Consider the following 27,163-nt stretch of genomic DNA (forward strand, 5'->3'; position numbering starts at 1 on the left):
GCGCTCCCGGCGGCGCAGGGGGCGGGGCGCCTATATTACGTGCGCGGCGCCGCCCCTGCGAGAGGACGTTGCGTGCTCGCTCGCGCCAGGCGAGTCTCCGCGTCTCCCTCGCGAACTCGGTGAAAGGAATTGGCGCCGTTCGACACCAGGCGGGTCCGCTCTGCAGCACGAACCCACCTCCAGCCGCAGCCGCAGCCGCCGCCCGGGCCGAGGAGCAGCCGCAGCAGCCGCCACCAGTGGCCGAGTGAGCGGAGCCGAGTTTGAGCCAGCGCCTAGCGGTGAATCGGGGCCCTCACCATGAGTTCCTCGCCTGTTAATGTAAAAAAGCTGAAGGTCTCGGAGCTGAAAGAGGAGCTCAAGAAGCGGCGCCTTTCCGACAAGGGTCTCAAGGCCGAGCTCATGGAGCGACTCCAGGCCGCGCTGGACGACGAGGAGGCCGGCGGCCGCCCCGCCATGGAGCCCGGGAACGGCAGCCTAGACCTGGGCGGGGATTCCGCCGGGCGCTCGGGAGCAGGCCTCGAGCAGGAGGCCGCGGCCGGCGGCGACGAGGAGGAGGAGGAGGAGGAAGAGGAGGAGGAAGGGATCGCCGCGCTGGATGGCGACCAGATGGAGCTAGGGGAGGAGAACGGGGCCGCGGGGGCGGCCGACTCGGGCCCGATGGAGGAGGAGGAGGCCGCCTCGGAAGACGAGAACGGCGACGATCAGGGCTTCCAGGAAGGGGAAGATGAGCTCGGCGACGAGGAGGAAGGCGCGGGCGACGAGAACGGGCACGGGGAGCAGCAGCCTCAACCGCCGGCGACGCCGCAGCAACAGCCCCCACAGCAGCGCGGGGCCGCCAAGGAGGCCGCGGGGAAGAGCAGCGGCCCCACCTCGCTGTTCGCGGTGACGGTGGCGCCGCCCGGGGCGAGGCAGGGCCAGCAGCAGGCGGGAGGTAAGAAGAAGGCGGAAGGCGGCGGAGGCGGCGGTCGCCCCGGGGCTCCGGCGGCGGGTGAGTGCTGCGTTGTACGTTGCGCGCGGCGGGAGGCCCGCGCGGGGTGGGGACCGTGCCCCAGGCCTGCCGGAGCCCCGCCGGGGGGAGGGAGCCCCGGGCGGGGGCCGCCGCGGGGGTAGCGGGGAGGGGGGGAGGGGGCGCGGGGAATCCCGCCCGGCCGCGAGGTCTCGGGCTCGGGGCGTGCGACGGTGGCGGCGGCGCCTCCATTATGTGGCTGGCGAGCCGGGGGTGGGGGGTGGGGGGGGGGGAAGCTGCAGCTGCCGCTGGAGGGGGGAGGAGCGGCGGGCGGGAGCCCCGCCGGCCCGCGGTGGCGCCGCCGCGCTGCGTGCGCGCGGTGCGGGCACATGTCTCGGGGGGAGGGGAGAGGCCCGAGGGCCCGGGGCGGGCGCGCTTTGGCGGCGCTGGGCCGCGGTATTGTGCAAGGAGCGCAGGGTCTCGGCGTGACGTCACTTCCGGCGGGAGGGGCCGGGCGGGGAGAGCGGGGCGGAAGATCAGTACAATGCGGCCGCGGGGAACGCGGGCCCGGGTGGGGGAGGGGAGGGCGCGCGGGCCGGGCCGGCCCCTCCCCCCTTCCTGAACTCTCTTTGGGATACACGTGGGCTCGGGGCCTGTGCCGCGCTAGCCTGCAGGAGCTTTCTCGAATCTTCGCGTAGAGTGGCAAAATTAGCGATGGTTTTGGACTGCGTCACTAACTGCAGCCCGGTTCCGAGCTGATTGTTCTTTGGGTTCGCGTTGGATTCGTCGATTGAAAACCCTCCCGGAAAAGAACGGGAAAGTCGAGCTTTTTGCGTCTTTGAACAGGAAGGGGGTTTTTCTTTTCCGCCGTGACGCGGCTTGGCCCCTTACGCGGGGGTGTTGTGTGTTATAGGAGACGGCAAAACAGAGCAGAAAGGCGGAGATAAAAAGAGAGGTGTGAAAAGACCTCGAGAAGATCATGGCCGTGGATATTTTGAGTACATTGAAGAGAACAAGTATAGCAGGTAGAGGATGCCCATCTAGTTCTACTCGTTACCCGTTCGGTCTTGGGTAGGACAAGCTGAATCAGGAGACAATTCTGTCTTTCAGAGCCAAATCTCCCCAGCCACCTGTTGAAGAGGAAGATGAGCACTTCGATGACACAGTGGTTTGTCTTGATACTTGTAAGTGAAGCGGTTTCTCCCGTCTACTCCCCTAGTTTCTCAGTGTGGCGGTTTGGGTCCGAGAGTGTTAGAAAACAACGCAGTGCACCGAACGTAAACGCATAAAACTTAGCCTAAACCGTTTCTGTTAAAAGGAAGGTGGTGATGGCTTGTATTCAGATTTCGGTAGCTAAATGTTTAGTACAGCATCGGTTGTGTCGTATTGATAATTTTCCAGGCTTCGGCAATTTGGTTATATTTTTTTATATGACTTGAAAGTTTTCATTTGTAGGAATGTAAAATTAATGCCAGTTTTTTAAATTTTAGTTAGTTAATGGAAACTTGTAAGACTACCTGTAACTTGTCCTTGCAGGCTCCTACGATAATTTCCCTTTTTGGGGTAGAATTCTAGCAAGGGAGCTCTTTGGGCTAGTGAAATATGTAATGAATGGCTTTTCCCATTAGCACGCAAGTGTATTCCCTATTCTAAAAGATTGTAATATTACTTTTTCAATAACTGCTCTTTTGTTCTCAATTCCAGTTCAGTAGCTGCTGCTTTAACATAAGTTGATTTCTTCCAAAGACCTGGGGCAGCAGCAGTGGGCTATCACGGGGCTACTAGCTTTCTTCAGCAGCGAATGGTGTCAATGGCAGCGCTGTAAATACTGCTCCTTTACCCAAGTTGGGTTGCAATTGAGTATGAGGAGGATTGCAGACCTCTAGATGGGCCTTGGCTGTCACGTGTGTGACTTTATTTTTTAACAACAACGTTTTGTTGGTTTAACATTTGATCAGAATGCACAATTCTTTCACTTGGATAGAAAGAACAAAAGGTAGAAACAATTGCTTGAAAAGTAAGCGGTAAGGTGTGATCCTGCCCTGTAGATCCAGGCAGTTAAAGTGTAGATTCCCGGGTTTTCCAATACGAATTTAATTTTAATCAGGTTTGTGAGGATGTAAACATTAACCCTGGATTTCTTACTAAATGTCCTTTACAGGTAGTTGAGCTAAGGGAGTCTTTTAAAAGAGAAAACACACACGGAAAAGTAGTTTTCTTTGAAAGTTTTAAATACAGTTTGGTTGCTTAAATACAAACTGGGCGGGCATGGGTAGGATAGTGAAGCAGTGATTCAAGAAGTAACGCTACTATCAGAGTAGGCTTTTAATTCATTACTGAGGAATATCAGCTCCTTAATTTGCTACTTACATTGGGTACAAACACAGTTTGAGCCAAAAATTCTACCAGCGATCAGGAATCTTTTGAGAGCAAAGCTTATTTAAGGAGAATTCCAAACTAGTTTTAATTTCCTTTCATCAATAAAAACTGTTGAAGAAAACAGTTTTTTAACTTCAGCTCTCATGGGGGGAACACCAAGAAGGTGCATACAGAATGAGCCAGTGACCCAAAGGTAGCTAAGTTAAAGACCTTTTGGATTTGAGTAATCCGGGAAGTGGATAATCCCCCATTGTTATTGACTAACCGGCAAGCCTGGGGAAAAGGGACCTTAAAATGCTGTAATATGAACAGTGTTAGACAACCAGGTTTGCACTTTGTAGGGTTGAGGCTGCCTTCACAAGTTTTAGAAAGAATTTAGGATCTAGAGCCCCTGGTGTTTTAAAATTACAAAGTGCAGGATCAACGGCTCATATTCCTGTATTTTAAAATATCATGGCCTACCTTCAGTTTTATTGTGGCACGGGTAAATTCTCCCTGGTTCTGGCATACTTCACTTTGATTTCCTGCTATCCTCTACTGCTTGCCTCTAAATCAAGGTAAAGAGCAGAGCAGGTATGTATCCATGTCCCATTGTCTTGATTATTTTATATACTTAAAATACACGTTAAACCTGGCTGTTTTAGTTTTGGAGGCTGTTTACGCTTTAGTTGGTAATTTGGTGAGAGTGACTTGGTGTGGGGGTGGGGCTTAAACGGAAGGTCAGAACAGCAGCATGGTTTGTAGAAGCAGTGTCGGTGAAGCATTAGGAAATACGCAAGAATGTAATCACCAGGTTTTGCCTACGTAGCAGCTGTATTCACGTTGGATGTCAAAAGAAATAATATGGTATTTGATATAATTACAGATAATTGTGATCTACATTTTAAAATATCAAGAGACCGCCTCAGTGCTTCTTCCCTTACTATGGAGAGTTTTGCTTTTCTTTGGGCCGGAGGAAGGGCATCTTATGGTGTGTCCAAAGGCAAAGTCTGTTTTGAGATGAAGGTAAATGCAGTTTTGTGACTTTTTGGTTTTTTGTTTTTTTTTTTAAACAAGTGAATTTCCAGTTGCTGGACGCTATTCAGTGTCAGTGGGGCTTCTTTCTTTGGAAGTTTCTGTGGACTGGAAGAGGGGCTTGGAAACCGTTAACCATATTTGTTACAATCAGAATTTGTTATTGAGCCAGTCTGTTTTTCTTTAGGGTGCTCCTTTTTTATCAGGCACTTGAAAAGCCCACCAAGGGTTTAAAAATAACTGCTGGGTTTCTCGTTTTGTTCCAGAGCAAAGCATGTTGAGCGTATACTTTCATCGGGTTTTGAGTCAGGAATATGTAATTTTTAAACATTATCTGTTCTTTTAAATATGATCCAACCAAGTACTTAACTTGAACCTTTTCAATTCCAAGTTACAAGTTCTGTCAATTTGTAAAGTTCTTATGGGGGAGGGGGAAGATGACAGGGTAGAATGAGTGTCTTTGTATTAGTAGCCAGAGAAGACTTAGCCCATGGCCCAGATGAAATGAAGCTAGAGTTCAAGGGTTTATCTTCATTGTAATCATTTATGATTTGACTTTCAGGTTACAGAGAAGATCCCAGTAAGGCATTTATATACAAAAGATATTGACATACATGAAGTTCGGATTGGCTGGTCACTAACCACAAGTGGAATGTTGCTTGGTAAAGTTTCCATTAGAGTACTGTCCTCATGAGTGTTCAGGGTCTGATTTCAGTAGTGAGACTAGAAGTATTCTAATTCTGTCTTGTTTGTTCTTAATCTATTAGTATTTTAAAGATGAATGCTATTAGCATGTATAGTAGGATGGTTACTTGTTTTATGACCAGTGGTTAGGAAAAACATTATCCTGTGGTCTGCAGTTTTTCAAATAGTTATATAAGCCTTGTAGCTCTCATTACTTGTCTATGTTTTAGATACAGCATGAGTGGAAGAATGTTAGGTTAGGTACTCATTCATATTGTTGTCCTCTATCCTGAATGTTAAAATATGTGGGTCATGGGACTGTTTTGAACAATCGATTTCACAAAAGTTCTTTATTTTCTTAGGTGAAGAAGAATTCTCTTATGGGTATTCTCTTAAAGGAATAAAAACCTGCAACTGTGAGACTGAAGATTATGGAGAGAAATTTGATGAAAATGATGTGATAACATGTTTTGCTGTAAGTCAACTAAGTATATATAAGTGAGCAATTACTAGCTGGGGATTTTTTTTTAAAAAGGTTTATCAACATTGGCCTTCATTACTAACCCATTTTGACTAAAAAGTACTTAACGTGAACTGGACCTGAAAAATCTAGTGTATTTTACTGAAGGCAGTATTGTTTCTGCTTCTAAATGTGTGTGTCTCATTGTTTATAACTATTCTAAAGCTCCTAACGTTTAACCTAAATCTGTTTTCCAGAGGGTAAGCTTCACTCAACTTGAATTTTGAGGGTTTTTTAAAGCAAGTTTAAAGGAAGCAGGTTAAAATCTTAATTTTTTTCCCAATTTAACAGAACTTTGAAAGCGATGAAGTAGAACTCTCCTATGCAAAGAACGGGCAAGATCTTGGCATTGCCTTCAAAATCAGTAAGGAAATTCTTGCTGGAAGGCCACTCTTCCCGCATGTTCTCTGCCACAACTGTGCAGTTGAATTTAATTTTGGTCAGAAGGAAAAGCCATATTTTCCAATACCAGAAGATTATACTTTTATCCAGAATGTCCCCTTAGAGGATCGAGTTAGAGGACCAAAGGGGCCCGAAGAGAAGAAAGATTGTGAAGTAAGTGGATTTTTTTTTTTTTTTTTTTTTTAATTTTATTTTTGAGACAGAGAGAGACAGAGCATGAACGGGGGAGGGTCAGAGAGAGAGGGAGACACAGAATCCGAAGCAGGCTCCAGGCTCTGAGCTGTCAGCACAGAGCCCGATGCGGGGCTCGAACTCACAGACCGTGAGATCATGACCTGAGCCGGAGTCAGCCGCCCAACCGACTGAGCCACCCAGGCGCCCCAAGTGGATTTTTTTTAAAAGCATTTGAAGGTTACTTTTGTTTGGCAAGAATGACATTCAGAAGATCTGGATGATTGTTCTGTTTCATTTGCTTTGTGGCACGGCTGTTGGCATCAGCTGTAGCTGTGTTTTTTTGATGTAGAATATTAAGTTTTCCAAAAATTCCTTTGTTTTAGGGCAATGAAAATTTACAAATTGAAACTGGGTTTTTGTGCACTTCACAAAATAACTTCAGGAATTTTTAGATGGCTCTAAGTGAAACATTTTTTTTCCATGGTAGGTTGTTATGATGATTGGCTTGCCCGGAGCTGGGAAAACCACCTGGGTTACTAAACATGCGGCAGAAAATCCTGGTAAATACAACATTCTCGGAACAAACACCATAATGGATAAAATGATGGTAAGAAAAATATTGAGGGTGTGATCTCAGCACTTTAAAAAGACCAGAAGGCATTAAAACTTTTTTGCCTGTTGTCTTTATCCATTTTGCGTTGGTGTTTTAGAGATAGGAGCTTGGGCAAAGTTCCGTTGGTTACTTAAACTATAGAAGGATGTAAACTACTTCTGTCTGGAAGGTAAAGTGCCTTCCAGGGGCGACGCTTTATTTTTCCTAGGAAACTTTTTGAACTTTCGACATTTAGTAGCTGAACTAGAAGAGCAGAGGATCTTGCTTACGTGATAAAACAACCTTTTTTGTAGCGATGATAAGGAAAGGCAGTATTTAAACTTTGCAATGTCTGGTTTCCATGTAGATCTAAGCTGATATTAAAAAAAAATTGAGCTTTATTCACAAGTTCAAAGGAACTGTTGAACTTTTAAAACAGGTGGCAGGTTTTAAGAAACAGATGGCTGATACTGGAAAACTGAACACGCTGTTGCAGAGGGCTCCACAGTGTCTCGGAAAGTTTATTGAGATCGCTGCCCGTAAGAAGCGAAATTTCATTCTGGATCAGGTGAGCTGCAGCCTTGAGGTTATAAACAAAAGGAACTGATGATTGGGTTTGGCGTGGAGCTAACATTTGGGTTTATGAACTTTGTTTTAAAGACCAACGTGTCTGCTGCTGCCCAGAGGAGAAAAATGTGCCTGTTTGCAGGCTTCCAGCGAAAAGCTGTCGTAGTTTGCCCAAAAGATGAAGACTACAAGCAAAGAACACAGAAGAAAGCTGAAGTAGAGGGGAAAGACCTACCAGAACACGCTGTCCTCAAAATGAAAGGTATGAATTTAATTCTATTAACGTTAAATCTGCCGAGATCTGTACCTGCAAACTCGTGTGAACGTTTGCCGGTGATGCCGGTTCATGAGTTACCTTCGCTCTTTGTTAAGGGAGTGTGTGGGGGGGGTTTATTTCTCTCTTTAGGGAAACGCTCGTACACCGAGCAGATGGCATAGCGTGGTTTGAAAGGATGAAAGCAGGCTTTAGGACTGTGGTCTGGGGCTAATCTGACCCTATTCCTTGTAGGAAACTTCACGCTGCCGGAGGTGGCCGAGTGCTTTGATGAAATCACCTATGTTGAGCTGCAGAAGGAGGAAGCCCAAAAACTTCTGGAGCAGTATAAGGAGGAGAGCAAAAAGGCCCTGCCGCCGGAAAAGAAACAGAACACCGGTTCCAAGAAGAGCAATAAAAATAAGAGTGGCAAGAACCAGTTCAACAGAGGCGGCGGCCACAGAGGACGTGGCGGGTTCAACATGCGCGGCGGGAGTTTCAGAGGAGGAGGCGAGTTTGCTTTTGAGTTTCACTTGGTTGGAGGTTGGAATGAGCGATGACCATCTTCTAAGTTTGGGGGCTGGGTGGTGGTCAACTGAATTTAACGCAAGACAGTTGACCTCCCTGGACTCTGCTGCCCTAGTAACTAGCTTCAAATGCCGTGATGTGATCCTAAGCACGCCTTGTTAGGTGTTAAACATTGTTGTGTCTTTTTCTTCAAACGTTATTTTGAGAGAGCGTGTGTGATCGCGGCAGGGGCAGAGGGGGGGAAAGAGAATCCTAAGGAGGCTCCGCGCTGTCGGCACAGAGCCTGACGCAGGGCTCGATCCCGCAGACCTTGCGGTCAGGGCCTGAGCCAAAATCAAGAGTCGGATGCCTACCCGACCGAGCCAGACAGGTGCCCCTGTTGGTTTTAGAAGTTAACTTTTCTCTACAGTAGAGGGCCAGTCCGCAAGAGTAGGGTCCTGTGGAAAGGAAGTGCAAGGTTGCTAAAGCCAACGTGTCTTGTCTGCAGCTCCTGGGAATCGCGGTGGTTACAACAGGAGGGGCAACATGCCGCAGCGAGGCGGCGGCGGTGGCGGCAGCGGCGGCATCGGCTACCCGTACCCTCGCGGCCCCGTGTTCCCCAGCCGAGGCGGTTACTCGAACAGAGGGAACTACAGCAGAGGCGGGATGCCCAACAGAGGGAACTACAACCAGGTAACGCGCCCCCGGCCCCGATGATTCGGATAACGGAGTCGGGAAAGTTGTAAAGTCTTGTCACAGCCTCAATTAGGCCATTAGGTCTGAGTGCGGTGGCGCAGGAACACCAGGGATGGTAGAACGAGGGCCGCCTAAGTTTGGTGTTCAGGTGCATGAACCTGCAACACGTCCAAGGATGTCTTAAATGAATAAATTAAACACCGAGAGCAAACAGCATAGGGTGCCCAGGGTTGAGTTGCTAGAGGCGAGGCCTGTTCTGTGCTGCTGGCTCCTGTGTACAGCACAGACCTGTGCTCTGGAGTTTGAGTTTTCAAGGATTTTTTTTTTTTTCTCCCTGCCTCCCCCCCCCCCCCCCCCACCAGAACTTCAGAGGACGAGGAAACAATCGTGGCTACAAAAACCAATCTCAGGGCTACAACCAGTGGCAGCAGGGTGTAAGTAACTTCTTATGTGCTACGTACATTCATTGTGCCTTAAGTTCATCGTAAGAGTCAGTCTTGAAACCCTTGCGCAGGGATTGGAGCGTTTTTATAATCGTTACAGGGCGAGGTTTGAATATAGGTGGAGATGGCTGTAACTTACTGTTTTAATAAAGTAATATTCTTTAATACGTACGGTTCTTTTTATTGTTAGCTTTAATTGTATAAACTAACCAAGTCATGATGTGTTTTCTTTTGTAATGTGTTTATTGATAATAATGGGATATTAATACTAACTAAATCTGGTTTGATAGAAATCAGAGGTATGACAGGTGTAAATTTGTTTCCAGCAATTACTCTGAATTAGATTGTCATTTCCTAAAAGCAGTTTGAGTGGCTTATTGATGTTTTTTCTTTAAAAAAAAAATTTTCTCTTACAGCAATTCTGGGGTCAGAAGCCATGGAGTCAGCATTATCACCAAGGATATTATTGAATACCCAAATAAAACGAACTGATACATATTTCTCCAAAACCTTCACAAGAAGTCGACTGTTTTCTTTAGTAGGCTAACTTTTTAAACATTCCACAAGAGGAAGTGCCTGCGGGTTCCTTTTTTAGAAGCTTTGTGGGTTGATTTTTTTTCTTTTCTTTTTTGTACATTTTTAATTGCAGTTTTAAAGTGAATCGTAAGAGAACCTCAGCATTGTGCACGATAAGAGAATGTGTCAGTATTTCAGGGTTCTACATTTTATCTGTAAAATGTGACTTTTTTTTTTTTTTATCACAACAAAAGTAAAATGTTGCTTTGTACCTGGTGTCTTTTATTAAGAATTTACTCCCCCCATTTCTCACAGAGATAACAGTCGGGAGTCATTGTCACAATATAATAGAAATGTTAGCAACCAGATTCATGGGAGGACCGCGCAGTCCTCATGAATCACCTGAGACTCTGTACTGCTCCTAGAACACTCCATCCTCTCTGTAGTTTGCCGAGCGGCGGAGGGGGAAGCTTCCATCGTAGTTCCTGACCATAACTGGGAAGTCTTTTTCTTTGTTTTTTTTTTTAAATAACAACGGAATTGGCCTAATGGGGAACGAAGAGAAAACTTGGAACCAAGAGAGAGAAGATGGAGTGTACGTAGAAGGGCTGTTCAAAATGTAAAACTTTGGTTGCATTATTTGTGGAGGCTCAAACTTGTGAAGGTTCAATACCATAATTTTTCCATTTGTTCTGCATTTTGATTCTGAAAAGAAAGCTGGCTTTGCCCATTTCTTATTAAAAAAACTTGTTGTAAATCCAGTTGTCTAATGGGATCTATATGAAGTTAGCTATGTCTGTATGCCCTTCTCCCACAAAATACTGTATCACTAGTGTGCTTGTAGTACTTTACTCCACCATCTTTGTAAGCTAATGAAATTGTGAGTCACCCATTTATATCTTAATTTTTAATCATGTCAGTTCTTGAATGGGTATCTCCTTAGCCTGCTGATTTCTTTTTCTTTCTAAAGAAAGTGGGTGGAGAAATTAATTTAGACGTTTGTTTGCAATAAAAAGAATTCATTTTACTCTCGTTTTGGGATTCTCGCCATCAAGGTTCAAAATCCCTTTATAAAACTCCCAAGAGGAGGAAATTTAAGTGTGTGCTTTCTGGACAGCTTATTTTGTACTCCGTACTTCGAACATTTAGGTTTTAAAAACTTAAATGTATACTGACAATTGAGTTTTAATTACGAAGTAAAGTTGAATCCTTCCTTCCCCTCCCCCCCCAGACGACTTAACATTTAACGAGGGGAAAAGGTGTACTGGCTGGGAGAAGTTAACACTCAGTTTACCATCTTTACGAAATGCTAACGGCTGTCCTCGAGAGAATATCTTAATACGCATATATCTGATCCGTGAGACTCTGGGAACAGATGCTTTTAGAAGCCATCGTACAAGCCAGTCCTTGATTTCACGACTACACAACACTGCTAACTTAACTGTAGCTATGTGACCGCATTAGATCCCCTAATTGTAATTCTATTGGGTTTGCACAGAACACTTAATCTTCTAAAGGACCCTCACTGATGTGAAGTGAGGAATCAGGAGTCAAACTGTAGAACTAAAACTTGACTTCAGTCTAGCGTTTTGTTGGTGTTTTAGGTTGCTTCTGGTAAGTTGAGGTTTGTCTGTATTTTCTTCTGTTTGCTTAGATTTTTGTTTTAGCCATCTTCAATCAGATTTTTCACTTCTTCATACTCCTAGGAATTCTGCCACAAGCGGAGCGGGAGTGGAGTTTTAGCTGGTGGTGTAGGTTTAAGTTGATACATTTTGGGAGCGGAGGCTAATCCTGGAATTCCGGTGAGAATACTTAACGGGACAAGGTAGCGTCTCAAGGGTTTTTGTTTTTTTAGCAGTTAGCTTTAGTGCTGGCAACCACTGGCATTAACTGTTATATCAGTACACATTGTAATTACGAGGATTGCATAGTAGACCTACCCAGGGGAAAAATTTGTTTTCAGCTTTGTTGCTAATCAGTGTTCTGGGTACGTTTGAAACATCTTGGATCTTACCTTCTAGTTGAAAACTGCTTCCCGAGGAGTTCATACTCTAACGTGAATCGTGGTGGGGGAGTAATGGCCAAATAATACTGTTGGGTAGACTGTTCTCCCTTGGGTAGTCCAGAGAAGTTTGGGAAGACCAGTGGAATAGATAAAAACACTGTCCAGGAATATGTTAAAATTTCCAGCAGCAGTCTCCTCAAGATTAGAACTAAATATGCCTGGAAAGGAATAATCTTCGTGTTTAAGGAACTGGGAAGGAGGAGTGTATCAGATAGCAAGCAAAAGGGAGAAAAAGAAGAAACGCCATTTGGCAGAATAGGGTCTGTAAACGAGAAACTTGGCTTCCTGCCTGCCCCTCCTGTAGCCCGTCCCTCTGTGGCGAGCAAAACCGAAGAAACAAAAGACCTAGTTGGGAACAAATGTCTCCGCTCCACCGGTGAGATTGCTGTTGGTTTAGTGGTACTTCCCCTAGAAAGTTTTGCCAGGTGGTCCTGTCCTCCTGAGTGAGGTGTTGGATCAGATTGGTGAGCTCCAGCGGTGTGAGAAGCGCAGGAATAGGTTAATCAGGAAAGATGGCAAATCACTGTAAGAAATGAAGTAACAGCTCCTGTCCTGTAGAGCATTTGCTTTGCTGCTGGTGGGTTCTGTCTTGTGGCTCCTGTTTGGCCTTTGACGTGGAGGTCTCTGGCTTGGACCTAGGAGGTCAGGACTAACTTGTGGCCCCTTCCTGGCCAGACAGTAAGATGAAATCTTAGAATGCAGCACGAGTGAAGTCCATCTGACCAAAGGAAGCCTCATTAAATCCACAAAACCAGAAGCTCACACTTGGCCAGGGTAGATTCTGTCTGAAAATGACCATGTCCTGAGCACTGACAAGGTATTAAAGCTTCCTAAAGACTACTTGCGTTGACAAAGTACTTAAAATTTTTCCAGGAGAAGTAATAAGTATGTTTTCCACCTTCGGGAGAATTTACATTCATGGAGATGTGTTCTGCATCCAATGCTTGCCTCAGTTGTGGGAATCAATGTGTTTTTCTGTGCGCTTAATATAAATTGGCTGTTTGTCCTTAGGACCATTTTCATAATAGGTCCCGTCGCACAAATAAAAACGAAGTATTCCCATACCTTTTTAAGCTTGGGGTAGACTTCAGTCACCTACAAAAAACTGATTATAGGTCTGTAGGAATATATCTGGTACTTTTGAAAAAGCCAAAACCAGAATAAGCTACCAAGGAAGGCATAAACCTGTCTTTCATAGCCCAAGTCTTAGTGTCTGGTAATGTAACCTTAAAAACCGTTTCCACGACTCCCTTTGTACGTGTAAGTATAAAGTGTCTTTTTTAAAAGTGGGTGGATGTAGCAGAGAATAATTGGCCACTCCCACCCTCCCGAATATTCCTTGAACTACTCTGGAAAGAGGAGTACAGCATTCTTTTCTAAAGCCGTGTGTACCTAAGTATTTAAAATGGTTTGAGTCTAAACTTTGTCGTCCTTTGTTTCTGGGGCTCTGAGAAATGGTGTAACGTTTCAGTAATGGTAGAGAGCAAAGATACGTAGCGTTAAGGGCCTTGGCAATAGGTCACGAAGGTTACGCCCGGGGCGTTAAAGGGGACGGTAAATTGGTATTTAGACTAACTGCGTTAGCTGTCTAAATAGTCTTAGTCCCGTTCAACCGGTCTCTTCGAACTCGAATGGTTAATTTCATAAACTTACCTAAAATCATAATGCCCTTCTGCTACGCGGAGCCTTCTGTTTGGATTTAGGTTTGAATTTTTGGCCCTTTTCTTCATGTCTGCAGTAAAACACTCGGTCGTATGTGTAGCCAGGTTAGTGGTTGAGTTTTTCTTGAGGTTCCTCTGAGGCCCAGTGTATTTTATACCCTGGTGCCAGCACTGCAGGTACGTGATAGACAAATACTAAAAATACTTTATGGTGGCTAGCTTGTGTTGAAGCGAGTGACCTTAGCCTTCCTCCTCTTTTTTACTCACCTTGCTATCTAAGGTAAACCCTTCAGAATTGTGATGGAAGTGACCTAAAGGCGTGCTGATTGACACAGTGTATATCTCTTGAGTGCGTTGGGGTAGACAAAAAGAAAAACCAGGATCCCCAAGTCCCTTAATATCCCGAAGTTTAAATCCTGTATATGTGACATTGAATAGTTGAAATCACCTACTTAATAGCCAATTGTTGTTTCTGCTAAAAATGTACGCTACTTTATTTGGTGGTTATACTTAGTCGATTTCAACGTGCATGCGGGTGGAGACCCCATACGAGCACTTAAGATCCGTAGGAGAAGGCCAACAGCATGCGCGTACATTAAGTGACAGACGTCACATCCTAACCAGTTGACTAAAATTACAGGCGATTGAGTACGTCTGATTAGTTGGTCCAAGGAACTTAATTTAGTCTGTAAGGCTCAGTAGATTGTAAATACTATAGTCCTAATGTCAACCGGAGTTATTTTAAAAATGTTAACAGCTCTGTATTTTGTGAAGTTAGGTTGTGCCGTCCACGTGGAAAGCGGAATAACTACAATTTCTTGGCATTGCGTAGCTCCTGGGGCATTCAGTTGTGATTGTAGAGCAGTTACTTGTAGGGGAACAGATCATCGATAGGCGCTACTTGGTTAGGGAGGTTATTGGGACAAGGACCTTAACTGTGTGTTTCAGTTTGTACTTAACTTTAATTATTGCCTAGGAATATTACAATTTTTTCCTCCCTTTTCGTGCCAGGATTCAACGTATACTTGCATCTTGACAAGGAACAGGGGGGGTTTTGGTTTTAAAGCTGGATGGGTGGGTATGAGAAACTACATTCTATAGTTGAAAGCGAGGTGGTAACGACAGTCTAGGTAAATAGAGAAATGTCTTGGGGCAGATTCGCTTCGTTTTGGCTGCACCGCCAGTGGCGTTGCCGTCCCAGTGGCGGAGCACGTTCTCTGGAGCATGCGCAGCTCCGACTGCATAGGCCAGGGAGCCAACCTGTCTAAACACTGAACTGTTGTTTATGGCATGCTCTTCCCTGCCAGTCCTTTAACAGTCCAGGCGCTCACCGGAAGTAAAATCCGCTTTGTGCAGTGAAATTTTCTGCACTTGCCAAGCACCTGAGAAGCATACTCAACACGTTAGGGTCAATGAAAAAAAAATTAAAAGGCCAAGAACAGCGAGATGGCCGGTATGGTTGGCCAACCTGTGACGGAAACGTTTTGAAGTATTAAGGCTTACAGACAGGTGAGGGAAAATTCAGAAGAAGGTACTTCAGAAGAAGGAGCGGGGCTTTTACTAGAATGGCAATTAGCAATTTTTTTAGGTAGCTAGTAATAGAAGGTGTCCTTACATTTCAGTGGTCTAGTTGAAGGGAGTGGGAGCGTCATGGTCAAGTACAACGAAAGGTTCCAGCTTTATGTATCTTTTTTTTTTTTAAGTAATAAAGCAAACAAACAAAAATATATGCTGATTGAAATTTCATCTCCTTTTCCTTAGTCTGTCCATGTGAATGTCCTGTGTGGAAGAGTAAAAGGGCCCAACTAAATGTGTTCCAGTGATTCCAATAGGTATTCCAAATTCATTGCTGCTTGTACATTTCATACTTGTTCTTTGGGCTTCCAGGATCACCTTAATTAGAACTCTCTTATTTAAAAGTAGGGGATTGGGAGACATTGGTAACCCTGATTGGCTAGATTCTATAAACTGGAAAACCAGGTTTTCTCCTCTGTCCTTCGCACCCCCAAGTATGAAGTATCGGTGTGCCCGCAAGTGGTGGTCCTTGCATGGGATTAAGACTGCGTATGCAAATAGAGCCGAGCCCTTAAAAGGTTAGATCCTTAGTCTGATGGTTCAAATTCCTTCTGTTGTAACTTTTTGGAAGACACTCTTTTTAATTCTCCTCACTTGTAGAGATTACGGAAAATGCTTTAATGCAGAAAACTGTCCAGGATACCTGTGTCCATGTTTTCCCCAGATCTTTCTGCATCTGTGCTAAATGCGTACATGCTTACTCTTTATTAGTTTATAAACATTTGGAAAATAGGTTGAGATCCTTTTGGATAATGAGGTGGGACTCCATATCAAAATGGAAAAATCAACTAGGAAGTAAATTTAAATTGTGAAGACAGAAGGAATAAAAAGGCTCAGTGTGAGCTCTGCTTGTGCCAGTCCAGAGCATGTAATTTCTCACCGCCCTGAAGTCCTTTAAAGGCTTGATAAGAAGCTTAGAGGGAAATGTATTGGGTGATACAGTATAGTGTTGAGACGTAGCTATCAGGATTTGCTCAATGAGCTAGAGCTCTACGGTGTCACTTAAAATCTGATGGCTTCTGAAAGAGCAGACTGCTTGCTCTGTTTCAGACTAAAGAGTAAAAATCCGATTTTGTTCACTTGAGGAAGAAAACCATTACAAGAAAAAGGTTTGTTTCAGAAATAAGCTTTGAATTCAGATAGCAAAGCATAGCTTTCATTTCATAGGACTTGTCCTCACAGTCCAAAGGGAAGAAACATTTCCGTGGAAACTGCTCCATTAAGAAACCCCGTGTATACAGGTTGTTGACTTTGGTTTCCTAAGGGGAGGTCCTACCATAAGTTTATGGCATATGGAACTTAACGGATGTTATTCCTAGGAAAGTGGAAGATACCATTTGTTCACAAAAATGAACAACCGAAGGCTTTTTACATTAGTGCCTGCTCGTGTAAATGTAGTCACTGCTGGTTTTGTCAAGATAGAAATACTTGGAAAAAAACCTTTATTCTAGAAAATGAAGAGTAAGGCAAGCATAGCTGTTGAAGACTCCTACTTGAAGTAGGAGTTACAAGCTTCAACGTTACAAGCTTCAACGTGTAATACCTTGAGGAAGACCTTTGTAATAAGCTTTGTCCCTAAAGCTTCGTATTTTAAGAGAAAAAAGGTGGAGCTTCCTGCATAAAATCGGCCGCGTGAGACGCCAGCATTGGGGTATTGGTATATTCTGTTGTCCTCATTGGATGACCACTGGACCATATTTTAAGATGCTTCCAAAAACTATTATTATAGAGGACCATTAAAAATCAGAAGTTTAGCACTCGCTTTATTTTTTTCTACTCATTAAGACTTTCTGTTTACCCAAACTGTAGTACGTATATTAACATGACTCTCAAAGGGGTGCCTTGACCCCCATCCGCTACAGATTTTTATCTAGGATTCCAACCCCATTTGATCCCTAGCTCTTTGCTGAAAAGTGCATAAACAGGAGTCCTGAATTTATTATATAGACCTCCTCGCATTATATAATCGAAGCAAAGGGAAACCAGCGATGGAGTAGAGGTACGTAGACTAAAAAGATGCTTGCAAATCAAATAATGGTACTAGGAATAGTTAAAATTTTTTGTTGCCAAACTTGGTCATTATAAATCACAAGTCCAAAGAAAAGCTAGTTAATGTTAAATTCCCTGAGGTCCTTTTACTGTGATGGAAAAGCCAAGTAGTCGAGGGAGGGGTGAGGGAAGGGGGAAATGCATAGAGCACCAGACAGATTTAACGAAGCATTATAGATAAGCCACAAAGCGTTTTTAAAACTACTAATGGCCGCAATTCTATTTTAATCAGCTATTTAGCTGGTATCTACTGCTAGATCACCTAGTGTGAAGTTTTGGAATTAATGGAACAGTGAAAGCCGCGATTCACCTGGAGGTTCCCGAGGTCACGGAAGGTAGGTTGCCCTTCCAGTCCCCTGGCGAGGGGGGCGGGGGGGGGAGCGGGGACCTGGAGCACCGTTTAACGGACACGTGGGGACTGGCGTTACCAGGCACAGGGGTTGGGAACGTAAAGAGAAGAGCTGACCGGAGTTGCCGACGAGGGACTTGGGCTCTGCCTGTGGCCAGAGTGGGAGAGCTTAAGCAGAGGCCTGAGTTCAGGTCTCCGCGGCCAGAGGTGCGCTGGAGACAGGCTTGGCACAGCGCTCACCTGGTGGGAGCCTGAGGTTGGATGGCGGAGCCTGAGCGGACGGGGTTGGAGACTAGCGGTGGGACCTAGAGGTCTGTCGGGAGGCCTCAGGGAAGGTGTCCCGGAGCCACGGGGGAGGGGCCTGGAGTGTGTCCTAGTCGAGCAAGGAGTGTGATCCCTAACCTCCGTAACTGAGGAAGGAAATAGAAGGCGTTATCATGTAAACTTACTAAACGATATTTTCAGAGTCAATCCAAGTAAGTATGTCACAACTTTGTTTTTACCCAGGTCTTCAGTTTATGCAGTTACTCTGCTGTGAAAGTGAACTAACCTTGTAACTGGTGAAGGCCTTGGAAATTTTTGCCAGCTGAGAGGTTTCAATCACTCAGGGTAAGATGTAATCATAGAATGGGAGGGCAAGGTGGGAACTGAGTTAACTGAATCCGATTGCCCGATTTTATACATCGCCTCCGTTTGTAAACCGAAGCTGAGAACAGGAGTGGCCTGTGCACACAGCTTATTAAAGGTCCGGTTGGATCAGTACTCCTCGGTGCCCCCCCCCTCCCCCCACCCCCCATGCAGATACAGTGCTGCCTCTTAAAACGTGAGTGACTGGTCACTTTGAATAACAGACTGGATTCAGCTTTTGAGTTGTGTCTGTAGTGGACAGATGTTCGTAAACTGCATTTTCCAACAACCTTTCCTCATTAGTGTTCAAATACCGCCTTGGGCGGCCCCTAGATGATGAGAATATTCTTAGGAGGTGTGGCATTTGGGAGACCACATAGCCCGTGCGCCCTGCCCCTGGTGAGGACGGCCACGGGAAAGGTGGGCGTAGGAGGGAAGGGTGCTCCCTTGTGTGACCTGAACGGAGCATGCGCTCCCCACTTACCTTTGAAAAGTGGGACACCCCAGAATAAAGTTTCAGCATATCTTGACCTTGTTCTGTTTCTCTGGCTCACCACCATAATCCAGTTCTAGGACCATTAATAACCAGAATCCTGTCCGCTGGTCTGTGTTCAGACTTACCGTTTCTTAACCAGGAAGGGACCCCCTAGCTTGTGTTTTGTCAAATTATTTAAGAGATTTTCCTGGAAAGTCCCGTTGGCTATTTATCGAGCCAAAAAATAAATAATTCCATTGCTTCCATTCCAAAAGGGAGTTTTTTTCCCCTGAATGAATAAATGCTGTAGACTTGGTTGGTTGGGTGCCTTGTTTTTGTTTCTGTTTTGCCTTTTTACATGACAGCTGGTTGAATTGTAAATGACTTATTCATATTGATGTAATAATATGTGTGTGATCCTGTAGTTTTTTGTTTGTACCAAACAAGTTCTGAAAATGTTTGTGCATGCCCTGCGTATATTTAAATTCCATTTAAAAGAAACTGCATACTTCCAGAAAAATTAGAGCACTTAAAAACAATCTTCACTTTTGGGAGAGATCCTACCTGTTCTAAGAAATCGAAGAATATGGTCAGGTGGTGAGTGCGTTTTTAAAATAGTAATCCGCAAAGTCCTACGGTCCATTAATGTTTTAAGGCTTACAGTAGCACCTAACTTTAGAAACCAGGAAGTATTTCCTCATTTTTAACAGGATACAGTAATGCAGTTGTTACTTGTTTTTAAGGCAAGTTTTCTGACCCAACTGGGAGAGATTCTGTTTCTCGAAATGCCATTACTTACACTCTTACTACAAGGAAACTTTTCTGAGCATGTGAGGCCACTCAGTTTGACGAGCCCACTATCTGCTACGCTGGCCGCAGTCCAAGAGTGAGAATAAGTGTGTGTTCACACAAGTGTAGGAAAAAGAGACTACAACTAACACACGCTTTATTTACTTGATTGAAAGTCCCGGCACGTACAAGGTGTACTAGCGTGGACCTCAGTGAGTTGTAGCTGGGTTTTCTGTGCTCGAGGTCACCCCACTGCCGCCGTTGCCGTTGGCTGGTTTTCTTTGAGGATCAAGGTGGGTACTTTCATACAAAATCTTATTTTTAATTCCTTCTCTGGCCATTCTTTCCTGGATTCTTAGCTTTGCATAATTATACCTACAGTGGAACCTTGTAAGAAAAGAACAGGAGTTAAGTCTTTCTTCATAGAAAGTTCTTCTAGAGACAAGTGTGATGTCTGTAGTAACAAAATTCAAGAGGCCTTACAGATGACTATTCCAAGACTGAAAATACCACCATTCTAATTTGGAGTACTGTTTGTGGGGGGTAGTTTGATGTCAAGAATACCTATGAGCACATTATTATTAAGGTATGCTTTACATAAAATGAGGACTTTCATGACCTTTAGCTTAGTTTTACTTGTAGAACCTCATATGTATGATGTACTCTGGGTCCTCTGGGTCTGGCTCCCCCCGCCCCCCTTAAGAAAACCCATCATCAGATTCATGCATGTGTTGTGCCAGTAGTTGTGAACACACTCTTAAAGTAGCATTTTCAGCTGTGATGCCATAAGCCGGAAGTGAGCGTGTAGAAGGTTGAGGCCTTCCCTAAAGTACAAGTCCTAACTTGGTGTTGACGGAATGTCCTGCATTCGTCCGTTCATCTGACGAATGGTATAAAATGCGTCTACATACGCACATTTAAAAGATATAAAGGCACAGGGGTGGGGGGAGTCTTCTAGTGGGAGGTGGCTCAGAAAAGAGCATGTGCTTGAACTGGAGAAACCTATCACCATCCTGGATATTCTGGAATTACTTAGTACACATACCAGCATCCTAATGTCACCAAGATAAATCCTCCTACTCCAACATCACATGATCTTCTAATCCTACCTGTCAAAAAGCATAACATGACCATCGTAATTAAACATTACATACTAGTCCCTCTAGGAAATGTTCACCACACGTAGAGAAAAACAGATACTCACTAGTTAACAAAAAATGTCCAAGGCCAGCCACAACAGATCCTAATGAACCATATAATACTGAATCTCGTGCACAGGGGATGTTCTCGACATCCAAAATTCCTAGGAGCTTAAAGGTCTAGGATAAAATAGAAAAGAACCTGGATTGAACAAAATATTTTATTTCTGGGTGGTTTGGCAAAGATTAGAAACTCTAGGCTATGTGCTGTGTGACAACCGTGAACCCACTTACCATCTTTGGTCATCGGGCTTTGGCCCACAGTCTGAATCTCTAAATGTGGGAAACCTGGAGAATCTGATCAGAAAACCCCATTACAACAGGACAACTTAAACATCTAAACGAATTAAAGTATGGTGTTAATACCACAATTTGCCGGTTGACTGATTTGGAAATAAGAGCATCCGTCACTCTGATCATTGATCGTTTAAACATCAATGAAATTATCTGGTGGGAATCTGGTGATCACTGAAATTAAGCAACACTTTGCTTCCCATACCTCGGGAAGCACAGAATGGTAGAAGTAAATACTCAGCCGCGCTTGCTTATGAGACTATAGTGCCGTTTGTTTTAAAGTCAACAAGGACTTCGGATTTTATTGGTATCAGGTGAACATCAGTTTTGTTCATGAAAGTATTTCACGTGAAGATAAACGTGCACTATTTCTTGGTCTGTTTCCTTGCCTGTGATAAGAAATTGTGCTGGACTGTATTTGAGTCTTTGTTGATAGCACACGGCACTGAGGGGCGGGGGAGGCGTCATGGGGAAAGCCGTGGAAACGTGCAGGTGGGTTTCTCTGTCAGCTCTGCCACCGACTTCTACAGCCTGTGGGATATATGTGTATTCTTTAATGTCGGTGGCCCTCGATCTATAATGAAAGGCATCAGGCTAGGAGAGGATTTAAGTTCCTTCGGGTGCTAAGATGAACCTTGCCTTCTTTTTCTACAGTCTGCATGGATGTATGGACTTGCTCTTCCTGATTAAAAAACATACTGCTCAGCTTAGCCTCACGTGCTTAGTGTGAATATCCAATGGAACTCGATTTTCGGGGTTCGGGGAAGGCAGGACACAATTTTTTTTTTTAAAGTCACACTTGCTTCACTCTGGCATGCCTACGTAAGAAGGACTTAGAAAACAATGAGACGGTTTCCTAAAACATGAGTAAATGCAAGTTTTCGGTAACAGACTTTGAAAAAAGGAAGCAGACTTGTCCATATAAAGGTTTCAGTCATGGGGGTGCCTGGGTGGCTCAGTCAGTTAAGTGTCCCGACCTTGGCTCAGGTCTGATTGAGTCTGAGCCCCACATCAGGCTGTCTGCTGTCAGCCCCGCAGCTGTCACTGCCGAGCCCACTTCAGATCCTTTGTCCCCGGCTCTCTGCCCCTCCCCCACTCGCGTTCTCTCTCAAAAATAAACATTTAAAAAAATAAAGGTTTCAGTTATGGGGCACCTGGGGTGGCTCAGCTAAGTGTCTGACTCCTGATTTCGGCGCAGGTCGTGATCCCAGGGTCACGGATGGAGCCCCGCATCCAGCCCTGCACGGACAGCACAGCCTGCTTGCGATTCTCTCCTCCCCCAATGTGTGTGTGCACACGCACGCCCTCTTAGTAAATATTTTAAAAAGTTTCAATGAATAATTTGTGAACAGCATGGTGTGAGGCAGGATTCTGTAGGAGGAGGGAAAAGATCCGGAAGGAATGGGAAAAGGGCAGTAAATGGCAAATCAGATTAAAGGTTGAATTATGAAGATACTCTTGTTTGTATTTCCTCCTGTGTTTGCTGCTTTGGCTCAAGCTGCTGCCAGGCAAGAAGTGTGATTTGGTTAACAATAAAGCTGAAATTATGTATCTTCCTGATTATCCCATTTTCTTCTCTCTCCCTGTTCCCCCATTCCAGACACACACCCCTAATGCTGCTTGGTGGATACATGTTGCCGACTTAATTGTAAAAGCTCTTCAGTACAAACTTAATACGTCCCCGTGTTTTCAAAGAGGTTGATTCTGTTTCTAGCAGTTCATTTGACTTAGGAAAACTCCGCTTGTCCCCCATCAGCTCAAAAAGCCAAGGGGGACAGAACAGTCATGGCAGGTGGGGAAGGTATGCGCTGCTCTGCAGACAGTGCTCCCCACTGCAGTCCAGGGCTAATGCCCTCGTCTTCAGACCAGCCCGTTTACCTAGGGGAAGACCAGAAGGGGTGGTTTGTGCCCATTTTCTCAGGTCTGCCACAGGGTAGGAAGTCACTATGGCTTGCACGTTTGGGCAGAGACATCCTAAGAATAAAAGGAACGATCGGGTTGGCCACTGCACACATCACTCTATGAATGGCTTTTTTCATGTGGATTCCCTTCCTACCGGGCAGGATCTGCAGACGAAACGTTTCTGGGGGTACTTAGGCAAATTGCTACCAACCCCAGTTCTTTATAAAGTAAAATACCTTCGCAAATATATGAAATAGCACGAAGTCAGCTAGGAAACTTACCTTTTTTCAGTTTAGAGGTTTTCAAATCTGCCCTCAGATTCTGGGATGGGCCGTGGAGATCTAGGTTTAGAAAGTTTCAGGGTCCCCCCCCCCCTTCTATGAATCTTACCAGGTCAGGGACAGCTTTTAGATTACTGTTAAGAAAAGTAAATGTTAAAAAGGGAGGTGATTCAAAATAGTCTTATTTTAAAAGACCCCTTAAAAGAAGTTACATCTACTTTATAAAATGGAATCTTCTAGAAAACCAACATGTGGCTACAGGCCAAGGATGCTGCTGCCAAACATTCCACACTACATTTATCAGCACCACATCCAACAAAACTGGTTTGTGCTAAAGTTAAGAAACCAACACTGGTCTAATTAAACAACAGTAATTTAGAGCTGGGGCGGGAGTTGTCCTTCCAGGCCCTTTACATCCCTTGTCACAACCTCTCAATGTGAGGAGACCTCCGAGCCTGGCTGTGACCTGCTGCAGACAGGTCAGAGAGGACGTGGAAGTAAGTCTGCCTGACCTCCAAAGCTTGTCCTTCCCACATCCTTAACCCTTTCTTTTGTTTTCATAAATGAAATGGGACGTTTTCCAAAGGTCACACATCTCGGGAGTAAGTACTAAGTACAGATCAGCAGTTTGTATCAAAACTGGGTGAGAGTGCACAGACTTCTTTTAAGAGCCCAATCTTCCCTTCACTGGTAGAGAATTCTCAGCTTCCCAGTAAAGCTGGAGTTTAGACTGATTACTTAAAAGCAAGTATAGGAAAATTAATGAAAAACCAGTCTTAAGCACATAGAACGCTTTTAGAAAGTACACTGAATTGTAAGGCTCAGAAATGTAAATTAAAGGGCTCAAGCCGTAAGTCCCTTTGGAGTACTATTTATGTTAAGATTTTTTTAAAAAACACTCTTCTGCCCAACGTGGGGTTCGAACTCACGACCCCAAGATCAAGTGTTTACATGCTCTACTGACTGAATCAGCCAGGTGCCCCATAAAAATTTTAAGCTTAGATTTGGAAAAGCAGCTTTTCCAGCTCACCTTGAAGGAATTAGGGATGCTCAAAAGATTTCTAAGCCAGCAGGCCAGTTTAATAATTTATAGGAAATAGACTGAACTATAGAGGCACCCCATTTCCCACTGCATCAAGGGCCGGTACATACTTTCCTCCCGATGCGCCGGCTGAAATGGGTGCCTTCCTATTTCAAACCAGTCCTAACTGCAGTGGGTTCCTCCTGACCACTCAAAAATGGTGCAAATGTGGTTACCCCTTCATTTGCACCATTATTTTTCCTCTCCGGGCTAAAAACAAAACCCCTCCTCTCTTGACACCCCTCTCCCCAACAAGCCGCCTAAGGTACAATCCCATTTTTCTGCTCCCTCTCACTGCAAAGCTAAAGTTAACCTCCCCTCCTTTTAACTCGCTTCAAAGAGCATTTATCCCTACGCTGCACTGCAGAAGCCTGCGTGAGACACCATAAAACCCGCCGTACTCCCATCAGCACACCTGGCACGGGCCACCGTTTGTTTTCAAAACGCTTTCCTTGGCTTCAGATGGGAGGGACAGCGCCTCCTGGTTTTCTACCTTGCTGGCCATTCCTGGCAGTTCTGCTGTTCCCTCCTCCGATGACCTCTCGCACTGACTGCCCTTTGCCGCTCCCAAATGTAGGCTTTCAATTAAATGCCATTTGCATGATGGCGACTCCCCATATTTGTAAATCACACCTAACCTCTCCCAAGCTTTCATTTCCCCATTCATCTGTCTAGCGATGCCTTGTGTATGTCAGAGAAGCACCTTGAAATTGATACTTCCAAATTAGAATTACTTTTCAGGCATCACTCCTCCACCAATTTGCGGACCAAAAACCTAGGCACCATCATCCTTGAATCCTTCATCAAACCCATGTCCAATGTGTTGGCAAGTCTGGGACATACCTGAACCAAACACATCCTGAACTGAATTCACCTCCGCTGCTCCTACCAGGCTACCATCATCCCTCATAGTATCTTCACAGACCATCGTCCTTTTAAATCCCCCATGCCTTCCTTACTACTGTCGTGAAGGCCCCCACTCTCTCTCATCCTCTGGTCTAGGTACACCGACCCAGATGGTTCTTCCTTAGCACACACTGCCTTTCTTCTCCTGGATCTTTGTGTGGTTGAGTCAGTAGCTGAAATTCTGGTTTCCCTTTTGTCTGAGTCCTGCAGCACAATGGAAGTTCCACAAGGAACATTTTGCCTGTTTTGATCAAGGCTGTGTCTTTGGCACCAAGTGCCTAATACTCAGTAGGTACTCTGTAAATACTTTTTGAATGGGTTGATAAATTCAGAATTTGCCTACAGTGCTTTCCTGGTAGGCCAGTACCAAATTTTGTATTTTAAAGTTTCCTGGAGAGCAAAGAATGGGGGCAGAAAGTTTTTAAGGGTTAGTTCTATCAGCTTGATTAACTCCCATTTTTATCTTAGGTTTGCTGATGCTAATAATCCCTAGATTACACTGGAATGATCACTGAATAATTCTTTAAAAAGAACTGCAAGCTTCCTTTTCTGACACCACCCTGGGCTACTAATTCAGTCATAGCTTATGCTACATAAATTTTGTAATCTCTTTGTATGAGCTTTGATAGGTACTAGTGTTTTAGGAGTAAGCTTTCCCCCCCCCTCCCAACCTTGCCACATAAATCTGGTGGTGTTCACTTTTGCGGCTTGTACCTAAGCCTTCTTTTCACCAACTACAGCATTTTGTTTTACTAATGATGGACCAATTAAATAGGTCAATAGTTTTTTTTTTCATTAAATTTTTAAATTTTCAATGGCTAAACCATACTTTGCACCCTTAAATGATAGCAGTCATCTGTCAAAGGTAACAAACAGAGGGATAAAAGCCCTATTTAAGATGCCAGTGCTTACAGTTATGGTGCCTCTTGAAATAAACAACTTTTAAATTGGGGTACATTTGGTTACATGACGTATACTCCAAATAGTATATGAGGCATTAAAAAAAAAAAAGGCACTAACAGTGTAGAAACTGACAAATGTTTTGATATTCAATATGGAAATATCCAACATTTGTTCATATTAACCATCTGATGACCTGAGCCAAATTTAAAGGAAAAATCCCCAGAGAAGCAGTAGCTGAAGTAGCAAAATTTCCAAGCTGAGCAGAGACTATCCTAAAACCGTAGATTAGGACCGTTCTGGCACACAGTAGTTCTTGCGTATTTGTTCATTATTGATCCAAAGTGAGCATCTCTACAAGCTCTCTATTGAAAAAAAATGTTTTCTTCCATTTTCTGAACATCCGTTATTCGCTCAGCACTGAGGATATATAAATTGGGTTCCCTGAAGGAGCCCAAGAGGAAGACGACATAAATGATGCACATCCAGTATCATGAGTGCGGGAATGATGTAGCTAAGTGGAAGGTGCCGGGTCTGCTTTGGGGAGTCAGGAGGCCCTTTAGGAGAAACCGCCCTCCTTTTCCAAGCCCCCTGTGTCTAGAGCCTCGGGTAGCTTTGGTGCAATTGGAAGGGAGAGGAATCACACAGGCTGCACGGTTAGGGGCTACGTGAGGGCTTTGTACTACAGGCCACGGAATTCGGCTTTTATCCTGAGAGCAACGCGCCGCAGCGACTGCATCTCCCGCAGACGTGAAATGGTGCAGTTTGCAGGTGAGCGCACGCAAACGGGGAAAACCTCAGTCTTCACCCGCCCTCCGCCTGCTGTGCGCAGCAGTTCCCCGGAATCTAACCAAGTTTCCCTTCCTCGGCACTCCGGGGTCCCCGTGTGTCGTGCTCAGGACACAATCTGCAAGGCCAGGCACCGGTGCTCGGGGAGCGCGCAAACGCTCTTCACCGCGACCAGCACATGGCGGTGCAGGGCCCCCGGCCGGCTACGCTCTCGTTCAGTGCCGCCAGCCCGTGTCACGGTCACTGCCGGTGCCGCTCGGTCCCCTCCGCCCCCGAGTCCCGGACACTTTCGTCAGGACGCTGCGGCTAGAAATGTCGGGGCGGGGACGGTAACTCTCCGGAACCCGCGTCCCGGCGGGTGGCCTCCCCCCACCGCCGGCCCCCGGCCCGCGCGCCCCTTTACCTTCCCCTTGGCGGGCTCGCCGGGCTCCGGCGCGGCGGCCATGGCCTCCGGAGGGCGCCTGCGCCCCGCCCCGCCCGCGCCGCGAGCGGAAGCCCCCTCCCCCGCCAGCCCCGCCCCCGCGCGCC

General features: G+C 45.2%; 2 protein-coding genes across 5 annotated transcripts; one reads left to right on the top strand and one right to left on the bottom strand.

The window, feature by feature from the left end:
- Positions 1-116: 116 nt before the first annotated feature.
- HNRNPU (heterogeneous nuclear ribonucleoprotein U) lies at positions 117-18,809 on the top strand. Of its 4 annotated transcripts, XR_013553067.2 has the most exons (16): positions 117-988; positions 1,860-1,971; positions 2,057-2,130; positions 4,191-4,330; positions 4,902-5,001; positions 5,386-5,498; positions 5,835-6,098; positions 6,607-6,726; positions 7,151-7,279; positions 7,372-7,540; positions 7,787-8,041; positions 8,547-8,731; positions 9,097-9,168; positions 15,181-15,251; positions 17,276-17,378; positions 17,900-18,809. XR_013553067.2 is itself a non-coding variant. In XM_078440657.2 (14 exons), exons 1-14 carry the CDS (start codon positions 298-300, stop codon positions 9,645-9,647), a joined length of 2,478 nt encoding a protein of 825 aa, XP_078296783.2. In that variant the 5' UTR covers positions 118-297; the 3' UTR covers positions 9,648-10,720. The 4 variants fall into 4 exon arrangements, 2 of the variants coding, with proteins under 2 accessions (XP_078296783.2, XP_078296784.2); XR_013553066.2 differs by having other exon boundaries at positions 15,181-17,378; XM_078440657.2 differs by lacking the exons at positions 15,181-15,251; positions 17,276-17,378; positions 17,900-18,809 and adding an exon at positions 9,594-10,720 and having other exon boundaries at positions 118-988.
- Positions 18,810-19,423: 614 nt separating this feature from the next.
- COX20 (cytochrome c oxidase assembly factor COX20) lies at positions 19,424-27,146 on the bottom strand. The gene is made up of 4 exons (XM_060643337.3): positions 27,039-27,146; positions 20,488-20,602; positions 20,329-20,392; positions 19,424-19,670 (listed from the first exon to the last, which is right to left on the bottom strand). Exons 1-4 carry the CDS (start codon positions 27,078-27,080, stop codon positions 19,493-19,495), a joined length of 399 nt encoding a protein of 132 aa, XP_060499320.1. The 5' UTR covers positions 27,081-27,146; the 3' UTR covers positions 19,424-19,492.
- Between the last annotated feature and the right edge of the window lie 17 nt (positions 27,147-27,163).

This window comes from Panthera onca, chromosome F1 (genome assembly GCF_046562875.1).
Source record: "Panthera onca isolate mPanOnc1 chromosome F1, mPanOnc1 haplotype 2, whole genome shotgun sequence".
NCBI classification, from domain to species: Eukaryota; Metazoa; Chordata; class Mammalia; order Carnivora; family Felidae; genus Panthera; species Panthera onca.

Excerpts from the sequence above, each read along its gene's own strand:
- HNRNPU (XM_078440657.2), top strand. The coding sequence starts at position 298 with ATGAGTTCCTCGCCTGTTAATGTAAAAAAGCTGAAGGTCTCGGAGCTG. Across the intron at positions 7,280-7,371 it reads GAAATTTCATTCTGGATCAG|ACCAACGTGTCTGCTGCTGC; the intron begins GTGAGCTGCAGC and ends TTTGTTTTAAAG. Across the intron at positions 7,541-7,786 it reads CGCTGTCCTCAAAATGAAAG|GAAACTTCACGCTGCCGGAG; the intron begins GTATGAATTTAA and ends TATTCCTTGTAG.
- COX20 (XM_060643337.3), bottom strand. The coding sequence starts at position 27,080 with ATGGCCGCCGCGCCGGAGCCCGGCGAGCCCGCCAAGGGGAAG. Across the intron at positions 20,603-27,038 it reads GCGAGCCCGCCAAGGGGAAG|ACCTTTAAGCTCCTAGGAAT; the intron begins GTAAAGGGGCGC and ends ATTTTATCCTAG. Across the intron at positions 20,393-20,487 it reads TGGACATTTTTTGTTAACTA|GTAGGATTAGAAGATCATGT; the intron begins GTGAGTATCTGT and ends GCTTTTTGACAG.